This window comes from Crinia signifera, chromosome 6 (assembly GCF_055691185.1).
Source record: "Crinia signifera chromosome 6, ASM5569118v1, whole genome shotgun sequence".
Lineage (NCBI taxonomy): Eukaryota > Metazoa > Chordata > Amphibia > Anura > Myobatrachidae > Crinia > Crinia signifera.
The window spans coordinates 150,956,214-150,970,044 of record NC_139222.1 but is presented as its reverse complement, the minus strand read 5'-3'; the positions used below and the strand labels follow the sequence as shown (position 1 = coordinate 150,970,044).

Here is a 13,831-nt window from a genome sequence, read left to right as displayed (position 1 = left end):
AGGTTTTTTAATTTTTGTTTCCAACCCCTGGATGCCTACATGGAAAGAAGAGGATGTGATCTACACTGGATGGATGGGGATTTTAAATTTTGTTTTCACAGGTACCCTTTTGGATTCTACATGGACAAGTGGACCGAACCTATGTGATCAAGATAGGCAAGCACTACAAGTCTTAGCTGGCCCAATAATGCCTTGCATTCTAGGACTTGTGGTTCTCAAAGTTCCAGCATGTATGGGTGGTTTTCTAGGCCTTGCAGTTCTACTACAGAACCCAATATCTATTTTTTTAAATTTAATTTACCTCTTTTTTTACACCATCAGCCCAGCTTCCAAACCCCAGGGATGTCGGGATAGGGGGTCCCCACTCACTCGAGGGACCCAGCCCAGGCTGACCAGCCAGGGTGTCAAGTTTTGGCTAAGGGAACTAATAAAATAGTGTGTGTGCGTGCGTGCCCCAGCTCTGGCATAGCACCACTGGCTGTGGAGATTTTTTTTGGGGGGGGGGGGAACCAGAACAGACCCAAGAGCCTGGGGCTGGTTATAGAAATATAGGGGGACCCCATTTGGTTCCGACCCCCCCCCCCGTATTTCTTCAACCAGGACCAGCTCAATGAGCCCGGGGATGGTTATACTTGGGAGGGGGAACACCATACTGGTTTTTTTTATTATTATTTAAAGCGTCGATCCTCCTCATAGTTGGGAGGTATGCTTTGAGTGCCAATGTTGAGTTGGGAGATGTGCAAAATATTCGCTAAAAATGCCAGCCTCCCTCACTACAGCTTTCATTTTTGTGGCGCAATAGTTAACTAAACCAAGTAATTGACTTCAGATCATACACATGCAATAACATATATGATTCATATTCCATGACTACGGCCCTGGCATTTTAAGCACAGCAATGTTGGCGCTCAAAGGGTTAAAGGGGATCTCTAAATTGTTACACATAAACAGAGAAACAGTTTAGCATGGGACAGTAACGTGTATGTTTTAGTGTATCACTGTTGTACTATATAAATACCATGCTATAATTTGCAGAGTAGTGTTCTCCAAAAGTGTAGGATATATATTACTTTTTTTGTATTTTTCTTAATTATTATTACTATTATTTAAACTTTTGAAGCCAATATACAGAGTCTATATTATTTGTTATAGTGGTGTTTAAGGGACCCCCCTGGCCATGGTAAGTGGGTCCATATTTGTTGGGCCAAAATTTTACTGCATGTTAAATTGCAGATGTTATTATAACTGTTTACACACCTGCATTTCCTCCTATTTTTATTTTATTTCATCATGGCTTTGGTGAATATTGTTTTTTTTTTTCTGAAACATACATACAGACTACAACAACTCTTTTATGTTCATTTATTTCCCCTAAAGACAACCAGTTTTCATACATACTACTATTAATTAGGGTACATTTAACTCATACTTGCCTATGCTCATGGAATGGCTGGGAGGCTCCCTAAAATCCCAGCGGGCCGGGATATTTGCCCATGGGAACGCCCAGCGTTTCATGGGTGTTTCCATGCAAGTCGCCCGGTGACACTGGGGGCAGGCAGCTAACATCACCGGATGCCAGCTGCCCGTCCTGTTCCTGTCAAGGGTGCACGCATATCTAAGGGACCTGAGAGTCACTTAGATAAGCGTGTACCTGGCGTGGACGTCCTATGTGGATGTCATTCGATGGTCGGCAACCATCGTATGATGTGGGCGTCCCCCCATAGGCTGCGAATGGATGATTTGCCAAAGCATCCATTTGCAGCCATGCGGGCAACCAGGCATGCAAGGAAGGGGTGGGCGGACCTGCAAGCGGCGTTTAGTCCACATGCAACACTGCGAAATTCACAACGTTGCGTGTGGACCAGAATAACCCCTAATGTGGATTTCTGTCTGCACCTACACCACTATAGGTAAGAGGTATGATGAAAATAGGTATCCCCTTGGCATACGCACTACCAAGAATCCTGTATAGTGTAACTCTGGCAGGACACCCAATGGTTCTCTTCTGTGCATACATCAAGTTGCTGGCCAGAAATTACTCTTTCCCAGGCAGAGAAGCTGCCAAGGTCTAGCTGATTCACCATTTCTTAAAGAAAAACAAAAGTGGCATACTTACTGTGGTACAAGTAAATCGCTAGATTTAGCTATGAGCATTCTTGCGTGCAATTCGACATCAAGCTCAGACTGTGCTCTCTGGGTTAATGTGCACAGCTACTGGTATCATAATATACTGTAGCAAACAAGACCTCTATATTAACTGCACAGGACCAATGAACAAGGCACACCGAGTCACCCTTTGGCTTCCAAGGGCACAAAAAACATTTATTGTTCCACAAATACTTTTCCCTGCAGAATCTCAAAAATCAGTACAACAATCTGTTACCTGAAAATAAAATCATGGGAATCAATGTTTTCCCCATGACTCAATCCTTTGAGATTTCCAGAGTTCCCTACCACAGCACAGCGCCGGCACGGCCGCTTATACACTTCTTCATATGGGTTTCCCGTTGGTACAACTTTGAACAACTGCTCTAGTGTCAATAGTATGTCACTTGCATTGTTCCCAGTTTGGAGTTTCTGTAAAATATAAAAAGATGAAGTATGGATTAAGAGGCATCATGCATTTATGTCACTTCTTTTAAAAAGAATACATTTTTCAAATCATTTGTTATTTTGCTTTAGCAGAAGTATAAACATAGAGTATGAGTTTGGGGGAATAGGGGGAGAGTTCAGGGTCCACACACGCTTTGTTTGATTTAGACAAATATCCCAAAAAACATTTTGGGAATTGATGGATCGCCTTATTTATGGGTTTCTGGCGATGGGTGCTATCCGGGCAATATGATGAGCATAGGAACAAGAAAGAGAAAGAATTACGCTGTGGGTGCACACCAAAGAAGAGGAGAATTGTTGGGGAAGGGTAATTTACCCCAAAATATTATTTTAAAATTTAACTTTTATTAGTATTTAGAACTAAAAAGAAGAGAGACCAACTTCCTGTGTAGATTTTTTAATATATAGAATCTCACAGGGTGATCTCCTTCTGAGACTTGTGGAAATTTAAAGAATTAAAAAAGACTTTAGTCGTACATACATGCAACATACATTTGTGATGTGCATTAGCACGAAAGAAAGAAAAGGGATTTTTTATAGGGATAAAAGGTTCCCCTAGAGCTGGCTACAAATGATGCTGTGAGTTAGTTCTGCGGTGTTCTTCTGGGTTTAATTCCCAGTCAAAAGAGGTGTTTTCAGTGTCCTTTTTGGGGGTTTTAATTCCCACTCTGAATGGACTGATTATATCTGTACACTTGTCATCACTTAATGTCATCTGTATAGTAAATGCCTGTTATGTGGTTACGTGCACCTTCTTCATTAAGTGACTTCTGGGTATCTAAGTATTATATGTTAATTTCCCTATGTTTTCATTTTTAGGGTACACTTTGCTAAATATTTTAGCTCCTTGTCATAGGGTTATTAACGCTGCTGGGAGTATATTTTCGCAGTTTAAATCCCAGATTTTATTTTGCGCAGTCACTTTTGCTCCTGCGACCAGCTGATTACCTCTGCGGATTACCTCTGCGGCATCGCTGATGAAAAGGAGAAACTGAGCAATATATGCTCAGCCATATATTGCTAGCAATATATGGCTGAGCAATATATGTCCCCCGTGTGTACAGGTCTTTGAATGGACAAAACCATGTGCACTGCAGGTGGGGCAGATGTAACTTGTGCAGAGAGAATTAGATTTGGGTGGGGTTTTACTTCAAAGTGAGATCTATATTGCAGTGTAAAAATAAAGCAGCCAGTATTTACCCTGCACAGAAACAAAAAACCTCACCAAAATCGAATTCTCTCTGCACATTTTACAGCTGCCCCCCTGCAGTGCACATGGTTTTGTCCATCTAAGAAGAATTTTGTCAGAGTGAACTAGAATAAGGCCCTAAGTGCCTTTGTCAAGGATTTGCAGTCTTTCAACAGTCTGGTAATATATAGCCCGCCTTGGTCTACTTGATTGGTTGTGAGTCAGTGGGAGGTGTGGGCCTGGGTGCATGTGTCATGCATGGTGGGTGTTGTCTGGGGCTTGCCTGAGCGTCAGCTAGTCTCTCAAACCAATCTGTTTATATGCACATTTCATGGGACATCGCGGATAGTAGTACTCGTGCAGGAAGTTCGCTTTGAGATGGGAGATTGGTCTATGAGCTGGTGTAGTATTGTAAGGCTTGTTAGGGTGAGATTATTGCCAATCTGCTAGCTTCATTAATGTTAGTGGTTCAACCTGATTGAATTATTAAGTGTGATATTTCAAACCGTAAAATAAACTAACCTAAACTAAACTAAAGGCAGCAATCATACAGACCTAAAACACATACAAATACAAAAAAAAAAAAACATAAAACAAAAACAGAACCAAAAACATAATCAGGACATAAAACAAAAACAAACCGAAAGAAGACAACATACATACAACAAAACAGGACCGAACACAGAGACTAGGACCTAAGATCTAAACAAAAACAAAAGGCTAGAACTAGATCCAAGAGGAGACAAAAAAGTGGTAGATGCAGTTCTATATTAATGGTCCCTTTCTTGTAAAGTCCTCCCGGAGTGGAAAGGGGGCAGCAGGATGAGGGTTGGGTGGGGAGTGGTGGGTATTTAGGGGGGGGGGGGGGTCGGGAGATGTAGGACGGGGAGTCTGGGAAGGGTGAGGGTGTTTTGTCGGGTGTTATGGGAGGCTGGGTTTACTTGTGCTACTAGATGATGTCACACTACAGACAATGCAACCTAAAAAGACACAATATAGACTTAAACATAAGTGATATCATAGATATGATTAGATTGGTTAGAGACTAGCTGCCGCCACACCGACCAAGCCGCGGCTGGAAGCAACGACAACAGCTTCACCACACAGAGGACCTGAGGGAAACAGGACCATCATACACAGGTTAGAGGTGCACTGCGGAGGGGTTGGGATGCCAGCCCTCCGCACCACCAATCTGTGCCCACAGGCCACACTGTGACTCTGCCTGCCCTCTCAGGCCCACCACGATTACTACCACTATGACTTTGTTTCTCCCCAATGAAACTTCACTCCAAACTTGTGGTCACTTCAGTGTGGCCCCCCCTTTCCTCCCCAACTCGCATGAGTGCGCAAATTACCCTGTTTTTTAAGTCTACTTCCGCATCAATCTGGAGGCCAATCCGGGGCCATTTTTTCAATCCCGCATGGGGGGCCAATGAGGCGGGTGCGTGGAGCCTGGAGCGGGTGTGTGGGGACCGGCTGACACAGCAGTGAGGGTGGTCTTCTGCACAGTGTGACCTCTAACATCATGTTGCGCAGTCACACATCGTGTTTTCAGGGCAGCACCTGAGCAATTGGAGACTCCAATCCTGGGACTGAAGTCCTGGCCAAAAATGCCTGAAATCCTGTGATCCTCCTAATCCTGGGATTGACATGACTACTAATCACTAATGCAATGGTTTGGGTGGCACAAATATGTAACTAACATTGAGGGTGTGGACTGCTTAGGGATACATCCTTATCAGCATAGGTTTGTTAGGCTATGAGCCCATCTTCACATTTCTGGTGTCCTGTACCTGTTTATGGTGTGGCTTGTGTTGCCTATTAATGTATTTTATATGCTCTGCCTACTTCCTTTCCCTCCCGTTTTCTTCAGTATTGCACTTTTTTTTTTAACAGGGTTTCATGACACACACTACCTTATAAATCAACGTACAATTTACACCGAGTGTGAAGTGTTGTATCTGTCCGATGTGCTCTCAAATACTTTATCTTTATCTATGCACCCCCGGTCACATATCGCTAGCTTGCAGTCAGGGGGGTAACTAGACCTTTGTGGGTCCCATAGCAGAATTTTGAAAGGGCCCCTAGTGTACCACCTCAATGAGAGAGATCTGGGGGGGGGGGGGTGTTAGAGCCAGAATAGCAGAGGGGGTGGGTATGACAGAGTAGAAAGTATGAGAGTATGCAAAATACTAAGACTAAGCATGAGAGTATGCAAAAGACTGACTGCCAACATTCCAAAACATCTAAAGGTAGTTTATTTAAATATATGGACAAATAGCATAATAATAATAATAATAATAATAATATTTTATGTTCCAGTGTTTTGCAGGGGAGAGGGAAGGGGAAACCAACATGGATAAGTGGGTAACTGGTGGTGATGTTAGGGAGTAGATATATGAGGGGGCACTGGTCTGGGGATTTTATAAAAGGGGTAGTGGGTTGAGTCAGATTGGGGGGGGGTTTCTTTGAGCAGGCGGAGCTAATGTTCTGGATGGGGGGAGGTGGTAATAAATTTGGAGGACACTGGGCTGGATGGGAAGATGGGCAGTGAAATTAGGGGTAGTAGGGACAATGACTAGTTTGGAAAAGGGGGGAAAGACACTATGTGGGGCACTGTACTGGTTGGGAGTTAAATGGGGTAGTGGACAGTTGGTGATCTGGGAGGTAAGGGGGGCAAGTGGCAGAGTGAGAGACACTGGAATGGTGAGGGTCACTGTGCTGGCAAATGGGTATGGTTGGTTGGATCTTAGATTAGGGACACTAGGGTAGGGACAGGGGATTGGCAGAACTGACCTGGCCCACACACAATACAGCTCCCCAGCTCCGGCTGCTGCTGCTTGGGGCCTTGTTCAAGTCCAAAAGGTAGTCAAATGCAGCCCACACACGCACCGATCCCAGCGTGCGTTGTGGGCTTAACTAGCACACATAGCATCACATCGTATGCCTTGTGCATACGATGTGCATGCGATGCTATGCTAGAAAAGGCTAGTACAAAAAGTATGTGCAGCACATACTTTTTGTACTGTACGATGAGGTGCCGCGGGAGTGCGCACCCCATCGTACAGCATCACACCGCCCGCATCGGTGCGTGTGTGGCCTCCTAGTGGTGTGTCCTCAGTCACTGTTCACCCTCTGTCTTTGATGGTGATGTGGCTCTGTGGGACTCATTGTGGCTATGCTTGCGGCTGCTCAGTGATGATGCAGGCAGCCTGTGTACTGAGCGGCTGCACTCACTGTGATCTCTGCAGGCGGGTCATCTCTCTAGCCAGGGCAGTCCAGCTCCCAATTAGCACTGCCGCTGGCAAGTGGCATCGGCAGCGGGGGAAAGGGGTGTCTAGGAGGTTGCCGGCAACTTCAGTTCCGCAGCTCACCTCCAGCAACGGTGCCAGGTCTGCCAGTAAAATGTACTGGCAGTAGGAAAGAGCCGCTGACGGAGGGCACAACTTAATGACGGGACAGAGTTGCAAGGTGCGATTGTATCAAGGAGAGCGTGAGGCTGTGGCTCAACACTGCCAGCAGCGCTGCAGTAGAAAAAATAAAGAAAACCTTCAAGAGGGTACAGGGGATTGCCCCTGCACCCTCTATAGTTACGCCACTCCTTGCAGTGTTATTAGCATAATCATTTTATTTATCTAGCACTCTCTCCCCAATAGGTCTCAAAGGGCTGAACAAATAGAATATCATAATATAGTAGACATAATGAACTACAGAAAAGCTTTTCATACATTACAGAGATTATGGTGACACCTGTATTTAACACATTTTAAAAATTCAGAGCAAGTCGTTTTATGCACTCTGCAAATGTCTGCAGGATATTACTCTTCATTATTATTTGCTACATGAGAACAAATTTAATCACAAAGCTCTGATAATTACATTAATATTTGCCATTTCTAATTGCAGAAAATTAGGTGTTCCAGGAACTGCATTGTTATCCATTTCAACAAAGATATAGTAGTCTAGTACCTCAAAAAATGCAGACGTTTCTTTTTTTTTTTTCTATTTGCAAAACATTTATTTTCAATCAGAGCCAGTCATGGAATTTACAATATTATATCACCAAACCAAATTTTATCATAAAAAAATAAAACTGTAATCAAAACAATATAAATACTATGAAAAAAATCTTGCCTTGAATGAGCCATTTTCAAAAATGACTTCTAACGGAAATATAATATATATATATATATATATATATATATATATATATATATATATATATATATATAGTCTTTGTAGATATCCAGCACTCAGATAAAATTAGTAGCTTGGACGGGTGCCCCCATTAACCATCGGTACATAGGTCCCGTGGTTATCAATATAGTCTTTCAATCTGTGGCACTCACAATGACGGTTATACAGTAGTTGCTGTCGTGATTTTTATCCAGAAACTTGAGTGCCACAGATTGAAAGAATATATATATATACGTGCAGAAATGGATGTCACTCGGAAATTTCAAATAAGTAAACAGACAATCGTCTTATGAGGCTCATAAGACGATTGTCTGTTTACTTATTTGAAATTTCCGAGTGACATCCATTTCTGCACGTATCTATCCACTACCAGGATGAGCACCGGAGCAGTTGCTCTCTAAAGCGGAGTGCCGGACACTTTTTGGTATATATATATATATATATATATATATATATATATATATATATATATATATATATATATATATATATATATATATATATATATATATATATATATATATATGTATATATGCTCCTCTCATAGAGACATCAGTAATATCATACAAGACTGAATTTATAATTTTACTCACCAACCACCATTTTAGAACATGGTCTGGTATGAACTGATCCTTATTCACTAGTAGAGGCTCCACGGATCCATTAAACTGTTTCTCAAACCATGGTGTCCTTTGTGTCACTGTCTTATGCTCTCCACACATGAGTACATTATTTTCAGATACCCCAACAAGCTCCACTAGATTTGAGTAATCTGGGGAGAAATATATGTAATACACCAGGAAGGCGAGCCCAGACAACAAAAATAGTATCCATAGTGTTCTTTTGTGGTGGTTTAGTCGACAGCACCAGGGAGTACAGTGCATCGTAATTACTTCAGCCACTTGGTTGCCCAGCTGAAGAAGAACAGTATATGGTCTCTATAATGTAAAGTTGATTTCAAAGCTTAACATTATCCTTTCTACACCATCCATGATTGCGATGAAGTGAATTGCTGGGTATGAAGATTAAGGATCTTAAAATGTACGGCCTTTTGTGAATAGTAGCTGAGACCAGACTCCTCTATATCAGAAATACATGTGAAGAAAATTGTAATTACCATAGTGGTGAAAATTGTGCAAAACCTTGAAACATATGATTGAACATTCCATACTATTATCACCTGTCAGTCGGATCTGATTTAAGATCTAAAAGGAGCACTGAGAAAGTCTTTTAGTTGGCAAAATGTATTCCAGTGATTGTATATTGTAACAAACCATAAAAGAAAATGTTCAAAAAGGAACAGAAAATAAAGTGTTCTATGTACAAATCAATAGATTATATATGACTTAACAGGTGTTTCCAATAGTGATTTCCGCTTTATTCACCAAAATCATTAATAGAATCAAGTTCTAGAATTCGCAGGAGAATAGTAATTACTTCAGGATTTAGATGTCTTTTGTTTCGCTTAACTTCGAAACTGCTATTTTCTTGTTAAACCTGAAATACATGTAAAAAAAAAATTTCATTTAGATGGTTAAAATCATAGGGTTAAAGTATGCCTGTACAAACTACAACAACTAGCATGACTAGCATTTAACAAACAAAAACCCTGCTTAAAACAAAAAGAGAGCACCATCAATTTATTCCAGAGAGAGCATTGTAAAATAATTATCAAAACAAGAGAAAAGTGACTATGGGCCGGATTCTGGTTCACTTGCAAAAGCAAATTCTCTCTCCAATGAACAAAACCAGGGTAAATACTGACTGGTTTATTTGTACACTGAGATATATAATCATATTTATATTCATAACCAGTCACCAGAGCCAGCCCTAGGCATAGGCAAATGCCTAGGGCATTTGGAATGCCTAGGGGCATCAGCAGCTTCTGCTGATTAAAATGATATGCAGCATGCCTATAATCTGTGTGTGAGTGAGGCTGTATCTGCATATGAAATAGTGTATTCATGGAAATCACTGTAACATAGCATTCCGTATGCAGGTACAGCCACAGTGGCACACAAAATATAGACATGCTGCATGTCATTTTAATCAGCAGGAGCTGCTGATGCCCCAAAGCATTCCAAATGACCTATCATTTTAATAATCGGAAGCCCCTTGTATTCCTGGTGACATAACAATGAAAATAAGATGAATTTTCTGCAAAAAAAATGCACCCAACATTAGCAGAACTGGTAAAGGTTGGCATAATGTGTAAGAGTCATTATGTTTATAAGGACATTAATAATGTGTGTCATGTATAAGGGGCATTACTGTGTGGTATTATCAGGGGTGCCGAGAGAAAGGGGTAGGGGGTACAAATTACCCAGGCCAAAGTCTGATAATAGGGCCCAGTGGGGGCCCTGGGCCCCCTCCCCTTAAGTGACAGCAGAAGCTGCAGTTCTTCTCCTCTGCCCAGCACACACTGCTTTGTGCTGGATTTTAGTGTGCCCATGGAGGTGCTTAAAATACAATATTTTCTCAGGATTTTTTTTTAAGGGTATAATGTGAATAATGTGAGGAGTAATGTACATAAGGTAAAGTGGTACTACTGTGTGATGTATTGTGAATAAGGGACACCATTGCATGATATAATGTGAATAAAGTTGCACTACTGTGTGGCATAATTTGAATTGGGGGTACTATTGTGTGGCCATGCCCCTTCCCAGCAAGAACACACCCCTGTTTGGGCTGCTCACCGAATGTGTGCACTGTTTCTATTTAAAATATTGCGGGTAGGAGCACCAACATGATGACTGCTATGATAAAGGGTTGATGGTGATGGGAAAGGGGAGCAGGGTCAGAGGCGGGACTAGTGGCGGTGCTAGGGGGCACCAGCCAAAATCTTGCCTAGGGCATCATTTAGGCTAGGGCCGGCTCTGCCAGTCACAGAGCTTAATGCAGACATGAACAGTAAAAAGAGTTGCTTGTCAGCATAAGTAACTTGTTCTAGTCACACAACACAAGAACAAAGTATCAGAGATAGTTTTATATTGACATTTTATGTAGGAGTAGTATCGAAATTGTTGTGTAGCATGGTCTTTGCAGATAGACAGTGCTTTTTAGTAGTATCTTTAGTAGTATAGTGTGCGCCCTGTGTTTAAAAAAAAGAAATGGGATAGCTGGTGCACCTTGATAAAGAGACTACCAGGTCTCGAAACGTTGGACACTTTCCCTGTCTTCCGTCTCTTCTTTGTGCACGGAGTGCCGCCGTCCACCACAGATATACATTACCCTGTCTCCTACAGGGGTTTACAGCGGAGGGCACCAGCTTATTCAGAAGTAACAGCACAAGCAACTTGGGAATGCCGCACCATGCAAATATATATATATATATATATATATAATGGCAGCACGGACGGTGTAATGGTTAGCATTACTGCCTCACAGCGCTGAGGTCATGGGTTCGATTCCCACCTTGGCCCTAACTGTGCGGAGTTTGTATATTCTCCCCGTGCTTGCGTGGGTTTCCTCTGGGTACTCCGGTTTCCTCCCACAGTCAAAAAATATACTGGTGGGCTAATTGGTTTCCAACAAAAATTAACCCTACAATGTCTGTGTCTGTGTGTACTTGTGGTAGGGAATATTGATTGTATACTCCACTGGGGCAGGGACTGATGTGAATGTTCAAATATTCTCTGCGGAATATGTATGCGCTATATAAGAAACTGTTACTAAATAATATATATATATATATATTTTATCACCCTGCACCTTGACAAAGGGGCTCTGCACAGTCTTTGCAAAGATCCCAGAGTGCCAGTTTGACATATATATATATATATGTCAAAGTGGGCCGGTATGCGGTAGTATGGCACACTGGCACTTCTTTACCACTAATCCAGAAGGCAGTCCTGTGCAGCAGAGGGGAGGGGGACACCGACATGTAGTTTGCCTCCGGGCAACTGGGATGAACTTTCGCCACTGCAAATTACACTATACAGATAGGATACAGATAATATTGACACCACAATGTCTAAAGTTACGTTGACACTGCTAAAATATCAACATTAAAACACGTTAGACACCTTTCCAGGGGGTTGGGAGGAGGACCCGATTTTCGGGTAGGCAACCCTGACCGATAGAAAGCCCTCTAACCTCCTGGTGGTATGGGGTACCAGGGGCAAACGCAGTATGGTACTTGTTTCCTAGAACGGCGCCCACGATTTCCATCGTATGGGCTCCTAAAAATCTCATTGCATCGCATCCCCCTGGAATATTGCGGCATGCAATGCGATGCAATTCGATTTTTAATTGTACAAGCACCCATGCCATGAGATGTGATGGGTGATTACAATGAGATGTAACCCCCAGTATCTACGCCATCCCCAAGTGTGGTGAGTGCAGCGCGCCCCGTGAGGTGCGGCGGTACGTGTCCTCCGACCTTTTCATACCCCCACTATCCAGGTAGGGGCGAAGTTGATTATAGATAGTGTGGCGAGCGGAGCGAGCCCGAAGCATGGCGAGCGCAGCGATCCCCGCGGAATACGAGCCTGAAGCGTGGCGAGCCCCGCGAGGGGACACTGATTACTTTACATGTATTCTGCGTCCCCTTGCGGGGTTCGCTGCGCTCGCCCAGTTTCGGGCTCGTATTCCGCGTCCGCTCGCCACACTATCTAAAATCAACTCGCCGATGTGGATAGTGGGGGTATGAAAAGGTCGGAGGACGCGTACCACAGGGCTCGCCATGCTTCAGGATGGCGTGGATATCACATGCAACTCCCGGGGAGCTGCAGGGACAATGGGAGCGGGGGACAGCAGCAGGGATATGCCCGCGACCAGAGAGTGGACGGGGGCGCAGGGAGCCGGGGAAGAAGCTGCTGGGCAGGGAGCAGGGGGGCGGCGCACAGTACCAGGGAGCTGGGAAGGAGAAGACGCTGCAGCACCAGCACAAGTGGCGGGAGCAGCAGAGCACTTCCAAAAAAAGAAAAAGCCCGCACAAACGCATAGGAAGCGATTGATTGGCTGAGACCTCTCAGCCAATGAGCGATTGGCTAAGAGGTCTCAGCCAATCGCTCATTGGCTGAGAGAGGTCTCAGCCAATCAATGGCTTCCTATACGTTTGTATGGGGTTTTTTTTTGGAAGTGCTCTGCTGCTGCTGTAGCCACTCGCGCTGCAGCGTCTTCTCCTGCCCAGCTCCCTGGTACTCTGCGCCGCCCCCCTGCTCCCGCTGATGGCAGCAGCTTCCTCCTCTGCCCAGCTCCCTGCGCCTAATCCCTCCGCCCGGTTCTGGTAGGTCCCCCGTTGCGGGGGGAGCACGGCTCCGGGCAGCACATAAGATTTAGCAAATCTTATGTGCAGCCCGTCCGACCTCCCGACTCCGATCCGATGCGCACGGGGCCGCGCATCGGGTTGGAGGGGATGTCTCTATATGCGATTTTGGACGATTTCACGACCCGATTCATCCGAATCGGGCAAAATCGTGCCCAAATTGCATAATGTATGGGGGCCTTAAGTCAGACAGAACCTGAAATTTCTGACTGGGAAGAGCAATTAACAGGCTTGGATGGGGACCACTGCTTTGAAGTCAGATATCTCCGGTTCCCCAGGGCCGAATTTCAAAATTCTTGTACCCTTAGAAAGAAGGGACACTCAGCTTTCAGTCTAGATCCTTTAGATTCCTGGGGGGGGGGGGTTCTGGTTACTCAGAAACTCCCCCTGTGTGCACCACTGGGTACTGGCAACATAATCCTTAACCATTTAACATTTTAGGGTCAAAACTGCAGAGAATCAGTATCTATCTCTTAAATGTAGCCCGAATGCTCAGTAATTTTGCAGACTTGTTTATGTGAGCAATGGGCAAACTAACCACGTCTCATTTTAGGGGGACTGAG

General features: G+C 43.8%; 1 protein-coding gene across 3 annotated transcripts in view; it reads right to left on the bottom strand.

Moving 5' to 3' along the window:
- LOC146008404 (CMP-N-acetylneuraminate-beta-galactosamide-alpha-2,3-sialyltransferase 2-like) overlaps positions 1–13,831 on the bottom strand; it is a 68,315-nt gene that overhangs the window by 18,036 nt on the left and 36,448 nt on the right. For all 3 annotated transcript variants that reach the window (XM_083147639.1, XM_083147640.1, XM_083147637.1), the window contains 2 exons: positions 8,593–9,496; positions 2,384–2,577 (listed from right to left, as the gene is read on the bottom strand). In XM_083147639.1, the coding sequence (XP_083003765.1) occupies positions 2,384–2,577; positions 8,593–8,883 (485 nt within the window). In that variant the 5' untranslated portion in view covers positions 8,884–9,496. The remainder of the gene's footprint in view (positions 1–2,383; positions 2,578–8,592; positions 9,497–13,831) is intronic.